The following is a 22,054-nucleotide window of genomic DNA, read 5'->3' as shown; positions in this document are numbered from 1 at the left end:
TAAGTGAATATTGTTCAGCCCTTTTCTGTCCTCTCCCCAACGCTCAATTACAGAAAAAAAGCAAAAAACCAAAGCCACAGGTGCCCCTCGCTTCCTTCGCTTGTCAGCCGTTCGCGTGGCTCATTTCACACGCTGGCTAGCTTGGTGGATGAAAGGTATGTGTGATTTGCTAATTTATGGCTGACAATTCCCTATTATCACTGTAATCCCTCTATTGTCAAACAATAACAATTCCCAGGGTGGGTTCAACAGGATACTACAAATAATTTGTCTAAATTTTCTGATAATAAGAACAGGCTTTAAGGAATGAGAAAAAGCTTATAATAATAATAATTGTTTGCAGGTGCTAAGTCGAGAGCATTATAGAATTATATATGTGTAACACTCTATGTAACCAGAATCTCATATTAAGAGATGGACAATGGTAGGGAAGCCTACACATTTCACAGCTGAGGAATTGTTCAAGGAAATCATATTCCAATCACTGTTCAAGTGACATGAGTTTTCATACTTACAGTAATCTCCTATATTGACAGTACATCAAAACTAGTTCTCTAAAGAATAAAGCTAATTTTCTAACCCAGTCAACCCTCACTTTGAAGTCTGAATTGGGGTAGTGATGGAAAACTTTCTGCAAAGTTGAAGTACTGAGCCTTAAAGCATTCTTTATTCTTCCAGTCTAGTGATGGCAAATCTACCCTCTCTCATTTCAGTCTTTTGAATAAGTCTCTAAAGCAGAAATACGCAAAGCTTCACCTTTCTGTGCTTAACTCTTTCAATTCCTTTCTCTTCTAGATCTTGTACAACTGCCGTTAGTCTTCCATGTCATCTAATTTCAAGATTTTAACTAATCTTGCTAATAGTTTCTCTTCATAGGGCCTTTCACTCTCTTTGCAAGAAGTACATTTCTTTTGCATACGTAATAGATTTTTGTTGAAGCTGCTTAATGAATTACAGCCAGTGTTTGAAGATGGCAGGAATGCAGGGCTGGGCTGTCCCTGCAATGCCAGAAAGCTGGCAGCAGGTCTCTTTGAGGAGAGGGTTACTGTTTGGACGCTGGAAACTCTTGTACCTCTCCTCCATGCAGGAAGTTTCCCCTTGGCCCACTGGTGTGCAGCTTGCACTTGCCAGGTCTAAAAGCCCTCTGCAACGACTGCACACCAAGCTCCCTGAGGGCAGGTCCTGCCCGGCTCACGGAGGATGGTGAGAGAAGGTGATGCCTTTGTGAACCTCTGCTTTGACTCTGCTGAACTGGCTCCTTCTACTGCGGCTTCTCCGCACTCATTCAGCTGCAGCTACTGCTGCCTCTTCGCTGCAGCAGCACGCAAAACCATCCGAGTACTTGTTGAAGAGGACTCTCCTTAGGTGTAATACAGAAAGAAATGGTGTAGTCTCATAAATCACCACCTCCGAATATTGAGATTTTCTTGAAAATATAATGGTACCATGAGTGGCTGTACTTAAAAGCTAGCTGCTGTTACCCCCATCACTGGTGACCCCTCTCCAGACTGTCTCTCTTCCTTGTTTTCATGTCCCTTTCCAAGTGTTCCTAATCAAATGTTGCTGCCGTGGCTTGCACCAGGGTTCAGGCGAGTACATAACAACTTGCACAGTTTATAGCTGGGAGTTTGGATGTGGGCGGGTGTTGTGTAAACTTTAGTCATTGCGCCTTTCAGATCTGCACCACATCCAGCTCTGCCCGGAGTTTAACTGTTAGCTCTGTATGACTTCCTAGTGTCACTTCCATGGAGAAACCAAGCAGAAAGTTGAGCAGAGAGGAAAAATAGTAGTAACTTTAATAACTGGTTTAAAAAAAAATTTTTTTTAAAGGAATTCAAGTGGGTTCACTTCATTAGCAGGCCAGAATGTACCTACTGTGAAGTCTATGACACTCTGAAAGTTTGGAGGCCCCACCGATTAAAGGAGCTGTCAGTCTGTCTTTACTGTGATATTTTCTGAAGCACTGTGAAGTTTAGGATGTTCTAATACAAATAACTATTTTGTGCTGAAGTACGCTAAGACAATATCATAGCAGGATCAGTTGTTATCTTCGGCTTGGTGCGTCCATTGGTTTCATTGATGGGCACCTCAGAAATGCAAAACGAAAAACTCCTCCAGTGTCACAAATTACGGGGTTCCTGGGTAAGAAAAAGCTAATTCCTGCAAGTTCCAGTTCAAGCAATAAGCTGAAAGGCCAAGTTAAATGAATTAACTCAATTGTAATGAGATGCCAAAGACACTATCTTGTCAGCTTTTGACAGTAGCTATGTTTATTGACTTATACTAACCTTAGTTATAGAAAATCTATACACTGACTCAAATCTTATTTCCATCTTTTGCATATGCATCTCTAAGATGGAAAATCAAAGATAAGAGAGAGCTGAAAATGATTCAGGACGGTGTTAGGTATTTAAATGAGTGTCAAAAATTGTTTATGGCGCTCAGTTGCTATCTTCAGAATTAGCAGAAATTATGCTAATGCTTGAGGAATGTTACTGGAAACACTTGTAGCTCAGAGAGGAGCATGCTTTTGGACAGCTGGAGGAGAAAAACAAGCCCACAACATGCAGGTCCCTATGCGTTATGTAGGAGCTGGAAGTATGGGACAGAGCCTGTCTCGGACGATGCACTGACTGCTTCTGTGGAATTAAACTGCCTAATCCACAGCGCAGAGTGCCCAGGAGCTCTGCACCTGATACTGCTTTCTGCTTATGCTGAACATAAAACATTTGGATAATTACCTGGGCTGCAGAGCTGTGCCAAGGTAACTGCTCCCTAGTACTCTTTCCAGGGGGTGAAATATTTGTGCATTTATCTGTGGTCAAGGAGGTTTCAAGTTGTGCCGAACCATAAGTAACGTGAGAAACGATGGGAGATGGGGGCTGTGGCTGCGAATCGCCTGCTCCAGCCGCTGGCACTCGTGGCTGCGTTGCCTTGTGCCCTAATAAAGCTCCCTCTAGGAGAGGGATGGCTTCAGATAAGATAGTGAGAGGCAGAAATAAATAATGTTGGGGAGGATAAGTGTGAAAGAAGGACAAGGGAGATAGTGAGACAATTGCTCATCTGAGCATCTGCATCTCAGTTCAGCAACAAGTCTTGTTTGGGGCTTGCTGGGATTTTCGTAAGATCAGTAAGCTCCAAGCTACAGCAGTATTTCAGACCTCATTACTATCCTAGGGACAAGACAAGACTTTTATCTTTTTTTTTTTTTCCCTCCAGACAAAACAAGGATTCTTTTATAATCCTGCACAGGATGCACAAGGAGGCTTTGCTTGCTCCAAGTATTGCATGGTTGGTAGTAAGTTGCAGAGCTTACTGGCAGATCTTAGTGGTGTGTCAGTCTGAGTGCTTCTGACTGCTGGAATTAAAGGCTGGCACATTGCTCCAGCTCTGCTCGACGTTAGTAAAGTGAATGGACTTCACATGCCTGATCTGGTATTTTCACACTGCACTGACTGCTGGAAATAGGAGCGGGGAAAAATGTTAAAGGTTCACAGACAAGGAGAGCACAATTGCTTTCCAGTAATAGTCTGACTAGTCACGATTTAAAAGTCAAATAAGTATGTGGCCCTTGAATGAGCAGGAGTGCTGCTGAAGTGTAGCTGTTTATCTGAAAAAAATGATTCAAATGGCATTTCGGAGCTTCTTGTTGAATGTCACGGTGATTTCCAGAACCGGTATTCCTGCTTTAAGCACAGAAAGGGGAGAGGAAGGGTACTGCTGGAAAGCAGCAAACCTGAAAATACAGCCTGGTGCTTGAATTGGTGCAAGTGTTTCCTCCTTTGCCTAGTGGGGGCTAAAGGTAGAGCATCACTTGTACCAGTTTGTTCCTCGGTGGTTCCTGCTCGGTGTTTGGCGAGGTGCAGGTGGTTGGTGCACGTGCACAGGGTCACCTTGCTCTGTGCTGGCTCTTCATGGCTTGTGGCAGGAAAATTGCAGAGGTTAGAAATGGAGGTGAAAATAATACAGAAGTCAGGAGGAGTTTTTCATGCAGCAAAATTTCTTCATGATACCCTTCAGGATTCTGGAGACCTTCAAAGCAATGTTGACATCTTATTGATGTGATAACCCATTTGCAACAACAGAGAATTAAAATATGCAGATTTGTCACATTTGTACATCATTACACCTAGCAAATAAGACCAGGAGAGACCGGAAGGCCTGCCTGGGTTGCACACGTTTGTGTGCAGGTGTCTGCAGTGCTCAGCTTTGGGCAGCTCGGCCTCTCCTGCGCAGCCCGTGCCGTTAGCCTCGCGCTGACCCGGTAGCGAAGCGCGAGCGTAGCTGACGCGGCGGCGCGGAAAGCAGGAGAAAGCAGGAAGAAACCGGCCTCCCTGCAGGCAGAAGGGCAGAGCGGTGTCTTGCTTTGATCAGGGAAGCGCGAGACGCTGCCTGGCGCTGGGAGGGTTGAGTGGCAGATGTTGTCAGACACGCGGTGTGCACCTGCACCGTCTGCGCCGGGCACCCCGGGGAAGGGGACACCGAGCGGCTGTAACTGCTACCGCGTCGCTGCTCGAGTCCTGGGCACGGTTTGCGACGGCTGAAGATCTGCCCGAGTTCATTATGGTGGAGGGATGTCTAGGATTTCATTTTCTATGGTACTTTGACCATTCCCATCTCCTTTTCCCCTTAGGAGTCAGTCAAAACAAAGCCCATTTTAAAAGAAATGAATGTAGAAAATGTGAAACGTAAGGATCTTTTACAAAGCATCTTTTACAGTGCTGCGGACATGAAACAGGGCAGTGGAAGATAAGCCATTATGTATGTTGAGGAAGTCTAAGAATAAAGATTATAGGCAAACAGTCTACCTTTCTTTACAAGGCCTTGATTTACATCCCTGAAATCTCAAATTTAGCTATTACAATGAAGTTCTGTTGCAGACAGAGCTGACTTTTTATCACCACTTAAAATCTAATTAATCCGTATTGAAGCACAAAGATTTCTGTTGTGTTTTAGGGTGAGGGGTCATAGAGCCTTCTTTGTTCATCCTTAGGCTTGTAATCATCAGGCATTGGGATATAATTTTACCAAGCAAATTGGAAGGTAGCAGATCAAATCCTTATCGGAAAGCCTAACTCATGGTTTAGCAAAGTCCTCCGTCCTTTATGTGAAACACTATATTCACAAAGAACAAAACAGTGTTTCAGAGCATACAAAGGGTTAATTGCCAAGGCTTATATTTGGGGCACCAGAGAAGTAAAAATCATCATAGCTCCCACACCACCAAAGGTAGCGCTGGTTGCAGGGCGGCTGGGGCGACGCTCCTGACTGCGCTCTCGCCATGGCCTTGGTCTGCCGGCCCACGGCGCAGCTGAGCGGCATGTTGTTCTCGCTGCTGGGATGGGTGCTCTCCTGCCTCACCACCTACTTACCTCAGTGGAAAAACCTTAACTTGGAACTGAACGAACTGGAGATCTGGACCATGGGACTCTGGCAAGCTTGTGTTGTCCAGGAGGAAGGGGGGATGCAGTGCAAGGACTTTGATTCTTTCTTAGCCTTGCCTCCAGAGCTGAGGATTTCTAGGGTTTTGATGTTTGTTTCCAATGGGCTGGGGCTTTTGGGCCTCTTGCTCTCAGGATTTGGGTTGGACTGTTTGAAAATTGGCGAAAGACAACAGGAACTAAAGAAACGGCTGTTGCTGCTTGGAGGAACGCTCTTCTGGATGTCAGGGATCACAGCTATTGTCCCAGTTTCTTGGGTGGCCCACTCCACAGTCCAGGAATTTTGGGATGAGAGTATACCAGACATTGTCCCCAGGTGGGATTTTGGGGAGGCGTTATTCACTGGCTGGCTTGCTGGATTTTGTCTTATATTGGGAGGATCCCTGCTTAACTGCACACTCTGTTCAACTGAAGTCCTTCCATCTTCGGTCCATCTTGCTGTAGCGGAACTGCAAGACCAGTGTCAACACTTGGAAACTGAAAGCAGGCCGGAACACTGAAGATTTTAAGCAGTACGGACTGACTACCCTATCTCTTTCAAGCACTAGTACAAGCCAGACACTTGTTCTACTAGTAATTCAAAGGATTCTTTGTTACCTAGCTGATTTGCTAAATTTATGTCTGTTTTCTTTCTTTTTTTTTTCCCATAACTGGTATTTGAAAGCAGTGTTTTCTCACTTACAGAACTGTTTTAAACTTTGTTTCACAGCAGGATGCTGAAGTTTTTGTAGCTTGCGGAGAAATGACACTTTTACCTTTTCAACTGTACTGTAAAATTCTAGAAATGGCTAAGTATGTTCCCTTGCATCTTGGCTTTTAACCGAAGTTATGCTTCCTTTTCATATAAAAACTAATTAAATGAGCCTCGGAGCTTGGCTCCCTGTTGCAGTTTTCCCCCTGCCTAATGCAGGGGCACACGAGCTTGAGAGTTTTCACATCCCCACCAGCCTGCGCCAGTTACAGAGCCGCAAGCAGCTCGCTCTGTTCTCGAGAACTGCTGGGTTGCCTAAGAGGACTGCCGTGCTCGTGAGCTGTGCACGAAGCTTTTCCTGGTGGGAGTAGCGAGGGGGAGCTCTTGTGTCCAGGGAGTCGTTTTCCTACCCCAGCACACTAAACAGCACACCCCAGTTATGCGAGGTGCTGTGGCAACTGCACGCTTTGGGCACCCAAAAGGAAGGCTGGGCAACAACTCTTGGACACGTTTAGCTCTTTATCCAACAGAAGAACTGAGGCTTATCTGTCATATAAAAGGCTTCTACAGGATTAGTGCTTTTCTGAATATGTCAACTTTCTGACTTTAGCAAATGCTATTTAGCTAGCCATAGCACAGACAGCTTCATTCATTTACTGCTGCAAGCCAAACGGCATCAATGCACTGTTTGAACTGCCTATACGTGTGACTCCTACCATAGATTTATAGCATGCAATATGAGCAGCTACAATTAGCACAACCCTTGTAAGTTTAAAGCAGATTAATGGAAAGCTATATATATGTGTGTGTGTGTGTATATATATATATATGTGTACACACACATATATATATATATATATATATATATATATATATATATATATATATATATATATATAAAGAGAGAGAGAGAGAGAGCCTGGGGGTGCCGCTGTGGCCGCCCCCTCCCCATCCTGGTTCATTGCGCTGCTTCCGTGGCCCCCAGCGCTGCGCGTGGAAGCAGGTGCCGTGTCCAGGTCTCTGTTAAGTGCTGATGGGGAGGAGCGCATCATGCTGTATAAGCACTGTTTTAACCTTGCTTATGGTTAAGTAATGACTTAGAGCTGAATATTGTTTGCAGAAACCAGCAGTTTCCCCCTTCTATGGCTGCTGAAAAACAAGCTCAGTGCACAGAGGCAGGGTGCAGGTAGCAGGATTACTGGTGGCTGTGGTTGGGTGGCTTTTAACTGGTGCCTGCAACTATCTGCCAGACTGGAAAAAAATCAATTAAAACTTAAATTTACTGTAAACCTGGACCATGGGACTCTGGCAAACCTGTGTAGTGCAAGATAGAGGAGGAACACAGTGTAAAGACTTTGATTCTTTCCTAGCTTTGGTGGTAGAATTCAAGATTTCCAGGATTTTACTGTCTGCATCAAATGGACTAAGACTTGTGAGCCTTGTGATCTCTAGTTTTGGTTTATACTGCCTAAAGATGGAAGATACAGTGCAGAAATTAAAGAAATGGCTGTTGCTACTTGGATGGCTGGAGTTCTGGCCTTGGTCCCTGTTTCTTGGGCTGCCCGTGTCATCATCCAGGAATTTTGGGACGAAGGTATCCCAGAGATCGTGCCCAGATGGGAATTGTTCAATGGTTAGTTTGGTGGATTTTTTTACCATTCTAGGAGCATCCCTACTTCTCTCCAGCACCTGCTCCTCCACTGCTCACCTGTTCCCAGGGCAGCTTGCAGTGACAGATGCCCAGGATACCTGGAAACACCTGGAACTGGAAGCTAGAAGACTTTAAAAAGGGTAGATAACCATTTTTCAGATTTTATTCTTGCATTACAACAAGGAAGGTCTGCTGAACAAACTGGTTACTGTTTACAAGATATTAGGGGGATGTCTTTCTTACTGTGTATGTTCTTTAATAACTACTTACTTTGACTATTAACCATCCCTTTAACTACTTAATCAGATCGGTATAGCTCATCAGTTTGTTAACTTTAAGGAGCAAGTTACCATGCTTTCTTCCCACACCTGATCAGCTGCTTCTTTAGGACAGAGTGTAAATGTTGGATCTTTGGGGCTGCATGGAGGCTTCACTGGCTGGTTCAGATTAAGAGAGTCTGCTTTGATGTCCTGCTTAAAACAGTAACATGAGACTAAGTCTTTGGACTGTTCGTAGTGCCAGCTCAACAGCAACCACAAAGAGCGAGGAGGGTGGAATCTGAAATGAAATTCCCCAGCCCTTTTCCATTTATATTGGTGTAAACTAAACCATCTCGGACAATGTCACGTAATAGGAGATTCCCCTTTGTCTGTGAGGGAGTAAGAATAGAGCTGAGCATAAGGCTCCCCCTCCAAAGCTGGGTCACAGTGTTTCAAAATACCTTACTGCCACGTTGAGAGCCGACCATGCTCACTGCCATGGCTGTTTTTATTTAATGAACGTAAAAAACTAACTTCAAGTATATGAATTACTTTTCCTTATAACTTATCCTAAGACTTGTCAGTGATTGATGTGAACTTTCTATAAATTGCAATGACTTTAAGCTGACAAAGCTGTAGCAACCATCTGTTTCTAGAAAGAACATATAAAGACATAAGAGCAGCAATAAAAGAATGAAATAAAACATGAGTCTGCAAAGGAGCTTTGTTTTTTTAAAAAATGTATTTTCCAATCACTGAAACACATGGAAAAGTGCAGAGACAAGTTAATCTATGTGATGTATTTGCATATGCTTACAGACAAAATTAGAACAGAAACACATTCAGAATATAACCTGATTAAATATTTAGTTCAGTCCTGAGCATTTGATATTTAATACAATATAAACATAGCAATAGTATAAAAGGATCTTAAAATTATTTGATTTGTATCCTATTAAGATTTCTGCTAAAATTTGCTCATTTGGCTAAGTATTCTTGTACCAGTAATATTTAGATTTTGATACATACAACTGCAGAGACATTGGTACCTGGAAGCAGAACTAATTTTGTTCATTACACCCTGCTATGCAGAGTAAGTTCTACTTGAGAGTAGTATTTCTACGTTTAAGATGACAGGGATTTATCCATGTGCATTTTAATTTATTCTGTTGGGTGTTTCAAGTGTGAACAATTTTAATTAATAATAATAATAATAATAATAATAATAAAAACATCCATGCCCAGAACTGTTTAAAAGCTGTCTATAAATCATGTTCAGGACTACTGATCTGGGAAGTGAGGAGCATCAATATGTTTAAGTCTCTCATTTTTAAATGAGAGTTTTGCAAGCTAAATCCAGCAATACTTCAATTTTGGCCTCACCCTATACTGAGCAGGTGATAATACTTTTTTGAAAGCTATTCAACGTGTAAGAGAGACACAGCTAATCTGGTAAGAGTTTGGAGGGCTCTAAGTATTTTCCACAAATAGTGTCCTTAATGTCAAACATTTTTATGGCCAGAACTGAACTATATTAAACAGAACATAAATAAGACTGTAAATAAATAAAAGAAAAATCATAAAGTACACCTCTAAACATCATTCTACAAACATTTTATATAATCAAATTAAGAAGCTGAAACAGTCAACCTTCATTTCACCTCTACATTAAATAATTCCAGATTTTTTTTTTTTATTTGACCTTTCAAACATGAATGCATCTTACGCCCAAGAAACCAAAACCAAAGGGGTCATTTCTAAAGCATATCCCGCCAGCTACCTTGCCCCAGGCAGGGCAGTGCGGGGCTCTGCGCACTTGTGCCCGGGAGGCTCCGGGGAGGCTGCGATAGCAGAGCCGCCTCCTCCTGCACGCCGCACGACGGGACCTCCCGGAGCCTCTGAGGGAGGAGAGCAGGTGCTGCTGGTTGCTGCTTGGGAAGGAGAGTTTCACCAGTGAATTAAACACAGCCGAGTGCAACAGAATGATTTCATTTTCTACTTACTAGGTTATGTGCAGAGTCTAGCTACTTACACAGTACACACCGATAACCCCAGCTGCTTTACCAGGGCAGGGCTTTTTAAACATCTTGTGCTACATTTAAGGTTCTGGACTTCCAGCAAAGCGAATGCAAGCTCATGTGTCTTCCTAGGAGGTTGGCTCAGGTAAGACAAATCTGAAACTTGCTATTCAATTTTACTTGTAAATTATGCCTATGCAGCCTGAGCTGCACACAGGGCCATATTATGTATTTTTTAAAATGGTATTTTTTTGTTGGAACTTTTTCTGTTCCAAAAAGAGTTTTACAATGTCACCAAGATTTCTGATATCTGAGTATATGACAGAGTAAAAGATTTTCCTTCTGGTACAAATATTTTAACAAAAACATCCCCATATGTAAAATTTTTACATTTTCCTAGTTGGTAGCAGACAACACCTCCAGGACAAAAAAAACCTACACTTAAAAATGAGATTTTTCTCTATACTGCAGTGGATATAACTATTCTGATTTCAGCATTGGTGGTATAAATTTGATTCAGCTTCCAGTTCAGAAAGCAGCTGCCCTTTTGGTAGTCTCATCAAAACTTTAGGGTTACTTGTCTGCCTTGCCTTCCCACTCTCCAGCAGATGCAAGAAACCTTTTAGTGCAGGTCAAAGTACTGTACATTCACCGAACTCGGTCTCTTCCTACAAAGAATTAAAAAAACAAAAACAGAAAAAACTTGTGTTTCAGAAACAAAATTCCAATGTGGGTTTTGAATCTAATTAGCAGCTCTTGTGAGGCAGCCTTGATGTTTTGGAAAGGAGCTTGCACTTACGGTTAGCTTCAAATTATGAAAGTCACACTCTTGTACAAAAAATATTGCATGGCATAACAGCCATCTTCACAGTCTGCTCACATGAAAATAGTGAAAAGATAAACAAGCTTCTGTTGAACGTAGTATTTCTCAACACAGTGCGGTTCAACAGCATACATGCTTAGTACTGCGCCTTTGTTCCTCTGTTCCATCTTTACAAAATAAAAGCACACATGCAATACATACAAACTGTACAAAGTCAGCAACAGTATACCAAAATTAACCTACTTTGGTTTTCTGGTTGTTGGGTTTTTGCTTTTTTTTTTTTTAAGCATTTAAGAAATCAACTCACTGTATTTTACAAATAAACATAGCAATGGTGAATGTAAAATAGAAGATCTTTAAAAGCAGGTCACTAGAACTACAAAGTTCATCTAAAAGAAAGGATGAGCAAGTAGAAAACCACTTCAGCAAAAATGCACAGTTTATACGTCATCAGCTGGAAGGGCTGGTATGCTGATCTTTGCTCTTGTGAAGTACGCTATCTTCTCCCTAAATGCAGGAAGGAAAACAACTTATTAGTTTAGTATTTATCACCCCAGTGTCATCTGCTGTTGCGTTCCTGATGTTACAGCCCAGCTGTTTAAATTACGAGTTTGGCAAACCCACAGTGAATTTATTTGCAGCAGAGGTGGCTGCCAGGGCGGCTCCGAGGAGACGCTCCGCTCCTCTCGAGAGCTCCTGCACGATTAGTTTCTGAGGCCGAACCCCGGCGAGAAGCGCAGCTCGGAGGACGCGCGCGGTTCAGCCTTGGCGCTCGTGGCCACTTGTCTGCGAGACAAACCGGATCATCCCTGGCACAGCTCGAGATCCCGTCAAGAGCAGTACCTCACAGCAAAAACACTTGTGCAGACTCAGTTCCTCGGCTAACTGGGGAGTGATCAGAAAATAGAGTGGATTTTCACACACATCATCCTGGGGGGTAGTGATGATGTCTTGAGCACCGTTACCTCCACAACTGTGAGTGTAGAATCGAAGCAAGAGAAGTTGTCCCTGGGGTCTTGCAGGTCCCTATTTGCGTATCTTATAGATTTCTCAAACTGCTTACAATACATGAGTTTAAGAAAAATAAATAAATCTCCAAATTGATTAGCAGCTTGCTCAAGATTTGTACAAAGCAATCCAGAAATCAAACTTCAAAAACTTGCGTTAAAATATAACTACAAACCACTTTCATGTGTTTTAGCGCTATCTGGAAGAGCAAGGATTGTATCTTTCAATCAACTTTTTTTTTTTTTTTTTTTAATATATAGGGAAGTGTGGCCTTCAGGCTGCTAGTCTGCCACTTGTGTTTATACTGTTAGGAATTAGCTCCAGTTAAAACTGAAAGCTGAGACGTAAATTGTTTAATTCTAGCTCATGCTAAGTGAGAGAACCAAACTAATCACTTCATGTCCCCTCTGATGCTTCTGCAACCAAAAGGCGGAAACACCCTGATCTCCCTGAAACACAAGTCTTGAGCAAGACCCCAGTGATGTTTCCTCAGCTTCCCAATCAATGTGCATTGCCCAACTGCTCCTTAGGAGGGGGTTTGCTTCAGGCACCCGCATCACTGAATAGTTCCTATTACTTAAAGCACAGGGGCAACTTCCCGTGGGTCAGCTGAACCATGGGGATGTGTGATAAAAGATGCTTAGCCCATAGGAGCTGCAGCAGTGTTACAAGGTGGTTTTATTTTTTCCTTTTTTTCCCCACCCCTCTTCTTTTTCCTCCACAGCTTAGCTGATAAGTAGCTGCTTCTGCCACATGAGCAAGCCAGAGACCTGGTCCTCAGAATCTACAGCTTTGAGCTGTATTAGAAATGAATGGTGTTTCCTGCAGCATGAGTTTGGATTTTTAAGCAATATCATAGGGCACGCTCAATTATATTTAGGAATATTTTCTGTTACTTCACTACAGTAAAAAGAGCCCCAAAAGCAGAACAGGCCGTACCTGAATGACTGCACTTGCAGCGGCACTTTCTGGCTCTGCTCCCGTAGGCGACACACGTCCTTGGACGCTTTCCTCATCAGCTTCTCGGCACTTAAACCCCCTTTATGCTCCTCCTTGGACTGTTCAGCCTGTGAAGCAGGAAAATGACTGTATTTTGATAATACTGAGCAACTGCTTGTTTCAAAGAAAGGACCTGTGCCAAGCAAAAATCTGTGTAGGAAGCTCAGCAAAGGAAGAGACTCCTATCCCAGGCCTATGAAGTGGGCACTGAAAAAATAGGAAAAAGAACACGCTACAACAGCTGGTTACCAGCTGACATAAGGTTCGACGAGGAATTTCTTAAGGTTACAGTTGGACAATAGCTGTGTGAACACACGCTGTCCAACCAAATGTCTTACCAGAACCGAGACATAGTGATTCTCTTTCCATGTGAAAAAGCTTTCATTGGGAAATCAAAAGTGTTAGCAAAATTGCCTCTCCCTAATCTGAGGTGACAGGCAAAAAGAGAAGACAGGCTCTCCAAGTAAACATCCATTTTTTGTTAACCTTGTTTTCAAAGTAAATATGCATGTACTCTTACTTTTATTCATGACAAGATACCTGTTTTAAAGAAAAATTAAGTTCAACTCAAACATGTGCCTGTTCTAATGTTTGTGCTAACACTTCCATCTTCCCACTTTTCATTAAAGAAATGCTCAGACCAGCTACAGAAAGAAACACCTGGGATTGATGATCTGTGTTCTTATATGGCTTTACACCAACTGCAGGTCTAGCTTTAGCACACAGTTACCTCAAAGGTGCTCTGTAACTTTATACAAGAAAATCACTGCTTTGGGACACACTAAAATGCCTACATTTAACAGATAAGTAGGGAATACAAAACAATCAAAATAGCTGTTTTCCTCCAAATTATTATTTCTCATGTAACCTTCTACTGTGAGAATGCTTCACATGTTCTAAGGGCACAAAACAAAACCAAGCTAAGCTAAGACTAAACCCACTAGCATCACTTCCCAGGACCATGCAACTGATATAACATAGATAGGAGATAGGGTTGCCCATCATTAACAAGGGTGTTCATGCCGCTACATCCAAATGTTCTAGTCACATCTGTTCAAACCTGAGGTTTACGCCCTTGCTGTGCCATCAGTAATGTAGCAGGGGCTGCAGGGTCACCAGTATTTTGTACACAAAGGGTGTATTTTGGTGTTTCTGTCACCTCAGGTGAGGAGCAGGCCTGTCCTAGCCCTTGTGGATCCTTTATCAGATCCTGCACACAAGAGCTGGAGGGAGCTCTGCACTGCAAGGAGGGGAAAGACGAGCGCTCCCAAGGCTGCCGGGTTGTCATTTCCATCTCGGCAGTCCCCTCCGGCTGCGGCTCCCTGGAGCCGGGTTTGGATTACCCGGCGCTGCCCTCTCGCTCCTGGTGGCGGTGAAGTCACAGTCCGAGCAGAAGGGGCCACATAAGCTGCTGCAAAGCACAGATTTTGTATGTGGATAAAGACTGATTCTTTACCTGGCACTGTAGCAGAGCCAAAGCCAGGGCGATGGGTGCGGCGAGCGGAGCGCCAGCCCCGTGCCAGAGATCAGGGAGCTCCTGGCGCCGCCGGCGCCGAGCCCGGGGCACCCGCAGCGAGCGGCCGCGCTCCCGCCGCCAGCGCTGCCCTCCCTGCCACCCGCTGCGGGAGCTGGCACTGCCACTTCAGGACAAGGCCACAGCTGCGCCACCCTGCCTTTGCTATTAGTTAGTGAGCATACATTTGCAACCTATAACTAGAAATCAGTTTTAAAAATATACATGTGTCATTAGCCATAAGTTTTATCAGCTTCCCTAGCTAGCACTTATAAAAGCAGTAAACACACAATGCACTGACAATTCCTACTTTTATCTTCCTCTTAGTCACCTAGGAGATTCTTGAAACTGTACCATGCGTCAGGTTAACAGCAGAGATAAAATGACTTCCTTCTAATATTCTCCATTACTCTGCTGTTTAGCTGTATGTGCTGCTTTTGATATTTCTTGATCCTTTTATTTTTATATGCTTGAAATTACTGTGAGCCAACGATACGCAGCGACCGATTATGGGTCTGCAGACTTATGATCTCTGTCAGGCTTAGCTGTTCTGGCTGTAGAAGTTCCTTCTATCAATTTTAATTTAAACTAGTGCGGCAGGCTGCAAGCTGCAAGGGGTATGGAGCTAAAAGATGTTCTCTGCTGGTGCAGAGCACTAATCTCCAGCAGAAGGAAGGCACGGACAGCTCAGGGAAGTCATTTTTTCCCCCGTCTGCCACAGCTACATCTAACACTCGTTGAGACTCAGAACTCAACAGCTTCGGGATGCTCTCACCGAGACTTGGATTTCAGCTCCGTGTCTGTGATGCACATGGGAAGGATGGACACGATCACGTTTACAGTAACATCACGTTGCTCGAGTGGCTTATGTAAAAGGGAGTCAGTTCTCCACCTATATGAAATACAGGAGGACACACTAGTACGTTGGCCCCTCGCTGAATGCCAAGATCGGGCCTCAGCCAGGCTTGTACAGCCCCAGGTAGAGAGGGGGATAGGTGAACCTCTGTATCTGCATTTAATGTAGGCAGCAAGATAAAGTATAAGGAAACATTTTCAAAATTAAAACTGAAACACTAATTCCTGTTGTGTTCGGTGGTTTTTCTATAAAAAGAAAGTGAACCTAAAGAGTTAACTGTGCAAAATACCGGAAAATCAGGAAAAGGACCTCTTTGTGGAACCAATGTCCTTATTATTGATTACCTCCACATGGAAGAGCTACTGAAAAGATGTAAAAAAAAAAAAAAAAAAAAAAACCCTTAAGACTATTCATGGGAATCTTTTCTGGATTTACACAGGAAATACAGGAAGTATTTCAAAGGACACTAAATGTCCAAAAACTTACTTGTATGAGAACATAAGACAGAAACTTTACTTCAAAACACGGCATAGCTTCTCACAGAAAAGCTATCTCATCAAGAGGAAATGCTCCTGCCGTACAGGAATCCCTGCTGCTTTCTGATCTGCAGATGTTAGCGGGCTGTACGTAGGAAGGGGAGGAAGGAGCCTGTGCTTGGCTTCACGCAGCGCGACTGCACACTCGCTAGGAAGCAGCCCCTGAGTTTCAACATTCCCCACATCTGGGGTTTCATTTCTCACTTGAGATTGTCTCAATTTCCCCGGCATTTCCAGCTGCTGCATTAGCCCGGGCCATGATAACGCCTGCAGGAGCTAAAAACTAATCTGTGACAACGTTCTCGAGGCCGCTGCGTCCGCTAAGCGGAGAGGAGAGGCTGGCAGCGGCGCGCAGCCTTCCCAGGGCTGTTTGCTCCGCAGGGGGAGGCCGCAATGACACCGACGGTGCAAACATTTCCAGAAACTCTGTACGTATCTTCAGAGGGGTGGTGCAGCTGGGATCGTTATTCGGCTTTTAGCTTGAAAAGAGGGGCTTAATGCTGTGCTGCAGCCTGCATTTATTTTAGAAATAAAAATTCTATTCCCCTTATTCCTCATTGCTGATGCTGATCAGGGACATAACAGATGTAAATATCGAAATATGAACCTATCTGTTGCTTTGGAAAAACAAGTTAAAGTATGAAAGTAAAAAAACCCACAATTTATAGTATTAAATGATGCAAGGTATGCTTTACACTAGCAGGAATGGCTATAGAGTGGGCTTAGTGTTAAATAAAGGAAGCAGTTTAAAATGATGATTTCTATCCTGCATTCAACATTAAATATAGACTATAAAACTTTAAGTTTAGCTGTATTTCTTCTACATAAACCACAATTTTCTAGGCAAAACCTTAGGATCAGGTATATATTTTCAGTGTAGACGGAAAAAAAAAAGGGGGGGGAGGCATGGCTACATTATTTGATGTTAAAAAACTGTGCTTCATTTTGCACTCCCTTTTGCAAGGGTTTCACACAACTTGACAACGTGCTGGTGTTTTACAGCCATTCTGGACGTCTACCGAGTGTGGCCAACGGCAGATGCCAGTGAGAGACAGGCAGAGCTAGGGAATATATTGGGAAAGTGCTGTCATCTGAGCTGTCTGATGGTCAAGGACTACTTGAAATAGGTGATACCATTGTGGTTAAGGACCTCTGATGGATTTTTCTTGCATTAATTTATCGAAGTGTTTTTTGAACCTATGTAAACTTGTAGCATCCCCTATCTTCTGTGGCAAACATTTTTGCAGATTATCTAAATGTTGTGCTGTATTTCCTTGGTTTGAACATGCCACCTCCTCAGTTCCCTGCTTCCTATGGGAGACAGTGAAACTGTTCTCCTCCATGTCCCTCGTGACTTTATACACTTTAAGAGTGTATCAGTAGATACAGCTAGCATAGAAGCTATTTCCTTGCCAACCAGAGCCCAACCTTGTCCACCCTCTAGTTTTATTATCCATTTAAGACAGGAAACCAGAACAGAACTGTGCTTAAGTTACAAGCATAATATGTATTTACACCATAGAACAATGCTGATGTGTTTTGTAATGTGTTACATGCTGTCGGATGTCTGCTGAGAGCTGAAGTGGTGTTTTCTTACAACCACAATATCTCACTCCTAATAGCTAATTCAGAGCCCATCTTTGTATAAATAAATATTAGAATCATTCCTTTGTCCTTAACACAAGCCTATTTACTGATTTTTACTTTTTTTTTTTTAAAAAAAAAGATAAGTGAACTCTGTTACATATCGAGTCATCAGCACCTCTCTACAATTAGACTCCATTTGTACCACTCCGAGTAACTTGGCATCACCAAAGGGCGCCCTCATCTCCCGCAGCCACCGGGGGCCAAAGAGCCCAAATCCCTCCTGGTTTCAGCGGTGCCTCCTCGCTGTTGAGACCTGATGCCCAGAGACTCGTGTGGGTTCGAAGGGGCCCCAGGGCGCCTCTGCTCCAACCTCCTGCTCAGGCTCTTGTCGTGTTAAACTCCGGGCACCTCCAGGGATGGAGCATTTGCAGCCTCCCTGGGCCCCTGCTCCAGCGTCTAGATACCCTCATGGTTGAAGAAAAGAAAAGGGGTGAAGGAGGAAGACATCTGTACTCAACCACCCCATCTTTTTTCCTTTCACATGTATGTCAAAATTGCTCACATTTTCTCCTTGTGGAATTTGCACTCCAAATTAATGTATTTAGGTGCCGCTAGAAATAAACTAGTTTGGATTTAACGTTTAATTGCTGGAGTGTGAACTAATCAAGAAATACTCTTTACGTTCCGTAACTGCAAGTAAACACAAACTTTTGTCACTATATCAACTACAAAAGACCAAACTATCTAATGAATTTATAGAAAGGGAGGGGTATATATTCAACTCATGCAATGTCAATAAAAGTACATATAAACAGGGTAATAATGTATGTATCTTTCATTTCTTCATCCGTTTAAACAAAAACATGACTGGTACCAAAAATAATCCAGTAGTCTTTTCCTAAAATAAAGACTAGTGGCCAGACAAAGAAGGGACTCGGTGGTCGCTGCTCCTACCTGCTTTTCAGCCTGCTGCAAGATTCTCTGGACTCGCTCGTCCTCCAGCACGCACGGGGGCAGGTCGGCGTCGCCGCTGCCTCTCACCTCCTCGAGCTTCTCCTTGAGGTGCCGCAGGGCCTGCAGCTCGTCGTTGAGGCGGCTCTGCCGCGTGCGGGACGCCTGCAGCTCCAGCTCCAGGTCGAGGGAGGTGCGCGCGGGGCCCTCGTGCGCGGCCCGGCGCAGCATGGCCTGGCACACCGGCTGCCAAGAGCGAGAGCGCCAGAGTTAGCTTGGCCCGGGGCTGCCGCGGGGCTTCGCACCATGCGGCAAGGACAGCGCGCAGACTTTCTGTTTCCTTTTAGCAAAAAGCTCCAAGTCTAAAAATCCATCTATTCTGGAATTACTCTCATTTACTCCAATTTACTAACTGCGAAAGTTTCACAAACCAGCTGTACAATCATAGAGTTTTTTAAAAAAGTCTGATCCTCGGAACAACGCAACTGCACTTACGAATGCTAGGAGTCCAAAACTAGTCCTATAGATTTCAACACTGTTGTTTACTTTTATCAGTATTTGCTTTTTTAAGGTATATGAACACACTTAATGTTACGAACTCTGTAAATATGTGTTTCTTTTAGTGTAATTCAAATTTCTGTACCATCCTTTCATGGAGCCTTTTCACAAGAACAACTGAGGCAGGACAAGCCCTCCCAGGCTATGCAGCTTTTCTTTCTTACAAGTGAAAAGGGCATCTGAATCCTTGAAATTTCATCGAAATTTGCTCAAGATGCAGGTTGCTGGTGCTGACCTTTGTGCAGGTCAGGCCACCACTTGTGAATCACATGTAAGTAACAGGGATCTACAGCTCGCATCAGGCAGACAGCAACGAGCTGAAGTGCAGCAGCAGATGCCACGATGGGGAGCACAAGAGCCAGCTAGAAGGCGGGAGCAGCAGCCTCGCCACTTGCTTCAGCTACAGCTAGAACAACCCGAGCTTTGCTGGGTGGGAAGATGAAGGACTGGGACCAGCATGCTCAGATGTCAGCCTGGAACCGCAGGGAGTACGTGTGGTATTTCCTTTGCTCTGGCCCACATACTTGAAATAAAGCAGGTGTTTTAATGATTTGCTACTCTTCTTCCCAGCTTTGTGTGAAAGCACGTCCGGGTAACGCAGCACCTACCCGTTTAACTCTCAGGCTCCGCCGCTCTGTGGCGTTTCTCACAAAGAGCGATTTTTTGGCTAGTGTTGAGCTGTCACTGTCGCTTCGATTCAACTGTCAAAACACATACAGTAGCAAACAGAGATATAAAATAGGCATCTTCACAGAGAAATACATCTGTATTGATATACGCAGCTAGAAACCCTCAGTGTTGATAAACATGTAGGTCATTCTTAGTGTAAAAGAAAATTTCTTTCATCAAGGAAAAGTGCCCCAAAAAATCTATTCCTACACCGTGGTAACTACTGATCTAGTACTCATCTAAATGAGCACTAAGCAGACCCTTTAGGAAGGCCAGAAAGGTACCCACGGTTACTCGGCACTGCCTTATCACTAGTGAGCTTTTATATGACTGCACATCTTAAACGAACTGTGCACTTCGCTTGCTTGGGGCAGGCTTTACCAAGGGGCAGGGTAGTGCCCGTAGCCGTGCCCGGCCACACGGTGCTCTCCGAGGCCGGCAGCCCGGCACGCGGCCGCCCTTCCCGGCGCCGCCTTAGCTCCACGCGCCCCTGCGCCCGGGTGCATCAGCACACGTGCTGGTAACCTTCAAAGGAAGCAAAGGCACCTACCTGAAGGATTGTTTATTTCAGCTCTTCCAAAAAGGACAGACGAAAAAGAATCATTCTACTGACATTTCAAAACCAATAAAGCCAGTGCCCTAAAGCACACTTACACGGGACTGATCGGGGGTTGGCAGTGGGAAATAAAACCTCTTGCAATAGGAATACACTTCTCTAGAGAGAAATCTCTCTTTTCACCATGGAGACACTGCTGACAACTTCTCCCTGGATACATACAGGTAACTGCATCATCCCCCATGTCCTTGAAGCACCGTTTGGGGAGGATACATGGTTTGTTCTTTTACATTCTGGCTTCTAGCAACATGAATGTGGCAAATTTCAAAGCTACAAAAGCCCCAAACATTTCTGGATACTAAAACTCGGGAGTTTATACCAGCAAAACTGTCAGAGCATCTGAGGTGACTTCCTCTAGAGGATCTCCACAGGCTATCATTTTTTGCAACACACCCAATCTGCAGACCACTGGAATTAAAACAAAGACTAGATTCTAGATTCAGACAATAATCTCTCGAAATTTGGTAGATTACTATATACCACCTCCTGACCTTCAGTACGGAAAGTATATGGAAGAGTTAAAATTTAAGTATTTTGATCCTAGAGACTTCTTTTAGGCCGATGGTCATCACAGAGAGGTAAGCAACTTCAATATTCCCTGATAACTAAGTGAACCACCTCTAACTGAGCTGGAGAGAATAAGAGCCACACTTGCATGAGAAACCTCTAGAACTCAACATCAAAATAAATGGTCTTTTCTTTTTTATGGTTTCCATAATTAAAATGTATAGAGGTAACATTTATATATATACTATATATAAAATTCATGCTTACATCTTGAAATACATGATTTTCATGCTACCACAGCTCTAGAGAGACTATGGGACTTTTGTCACCAAAGTCATATTTAAAACGAGTCCCCCGGCAGTGCTCGGACATCTCTGACATCTTTCAAAGACGCAGGATTTCAGAACAATATCATGCAGCTGCAGAGCTGGCTGCACAGCTAAGAGACAAAGCGAGATTCAAAATTGATGACTGGGCTGCTTTCACCCTCTTAAAACACCCTTGGACAGCTACATTACCCAAATGCGTTAAGGCAACGGCAGTTCACAGTGAACTCTGTTCTGTGATTTTACTGGTTCCTTTGCAGTGTGAGAGTTGACATGCAGCGAAAACACACGTTTTGCAGACAGCCTGCGCAGGAACCTGCGGTGGCCTCTCCAACAGGCAGGGTTTTTGCCCTTTAAAAGTGTTTTGCAAGAGCATGCAACTTTTCTGAAAGCCACTTCTACTCCACATCAGGTCAGGCAGGGGAAAAAAGACCCTGGAGAAAGCACAGGCTCTGCCTCTCGCAGGGAAAATTGGTACATGACTCACTGTCATTAATGCATCATTCCCAAGAAGTTAAATGACTCTGTGGTTAATAGCTCCTCACTCCGAGCGCTTTTCCTTACCCTGCAGATGTACTGGTTCCGCTCGCCTGGCGAGAAGGTTTGCGAGCGCACGATCATGCTGTTCCTGACAAAGGGGCGCTGTCTGCAGCTCCAGCTGCCTCTGTCCTTGGGCCGCACTGCTGCGCTCTCATTAGCCGGCTCCTCCGTGTTGGTCTCTTTATCAACCTATCGAAAGGAATTTAGCTTGTGAGAACTGCTATATCCAAGCACATGCCACCACATGGGTTTTATGCCTTCGGATTTTACAAGCGTTGTTATCATCTTGTAGGGGATGATAAAAGACCAGGACAGAAAATAAAAAGTAGCTTGCACATACAGAAGCCATCTAAGCGAAGTAAGGGAAACAGGCCTTTGCAGTCCATAAAACCAAAGGTTTTGCAGAAAGGCCCTCACTGCCCTGCGAATGGTCTGACAGACAGCAGCACAAACAAGCACTCTGGTTGCCATTTGCAGATTTTTCAAAGGGGCATTTCTGTTTAA

General features: G+C 43.9%; 2 protein-coding genes and 1 pseudogene across 2 annotated transcripts in view; 2 read left to right on the top strand and 1 right to left on the bottom strand.

The window, feature by feature from the left end:
- The first annotated feature begins 5,281 nt into the window (after positions 1-5,281).
- On the top strand, positions 5,282-5,941 carry LOC104567082 (claudin-22). Its single transcript, XM_010213884.2, has one exon. The coding sequence runs from the start codon at positions 5,282-5,284 to the stop codon at positions 5,939-5,941; it is 660 nt and encodes a 219-aa protein (XP_010212186.1).
- A 242-nt stretch (positions 5,942-6,183) lies between these two features.
- On the top strand, positions 6,184-7,918 carry LOC104567081 (claudin-22-like; annotated as a pseudogene).
- A 2,825-nt stretch (positions 7,919-10,743) lies between these two features.
- Positions 10,744-22,054, bottom strand: part of WWC2 (WW and C2 domain containing 2) — a 90,906-nt gene continuing 79,595 nt past the window's right edge. The window contains exons 19-23 of the mRNA XM_088524643.1: positions 21,575-21,739; positions 19,501-19,593; positions 18,338-18,580; positions 12,832-12,959; positions 10,744-11,391 (exon numbers count right to left, since the gene is read on the bottom strand). Of these exons, the coding sequence (XP_088380769.1) occupies positions 11,325-11,391; positions 12,832-12,959; positions 18,338-18,580; positions 19,501-19,593; positions 21,575-21,739 (696 nt within the window). The 3' untranslated portion in view covers positions 10,744-11,324. The remainder of the gene's footprint in view (positions 11,392-12,831; positions 12,960-18,337; positions 18,581-19,500; positions 19,594-21,574; positions 21,740-22,054) is intronic.

Source organism: Tinamus guttatus, unplaced genomic scaffold (genome assembly GCF_059628265.1).
Source record: "Tinamus guttatus ecotype Peru unplaced genomic scaffold, ASM5962826v1 Tinamus_guttatus_pri_ptg000213l, whole genome shotgun sequence".
In the NCBI taxonomy this organism is placed as follows: Eukaryota; Metazoa; Chordata; class Aves; order Tinamiformes; family Tinamidae; genus Tinamus; species Tinamus guttatus.
The sequence above is the reverse complement of the archived record's forward strand: the minus strand, read 5'-3'. Positions and strand labels throughout refer to the sequence as shown.

Excerpts from the sequence above, each read along its gene's own strand:
- LOC104567082 (XM_010213884.2), top strand. The coding sequence starts at position 5,282 with ATGGCCTTGGTCTGCCGGCCCACGGCGCAGCTGAGCGGCATGTTGTTC.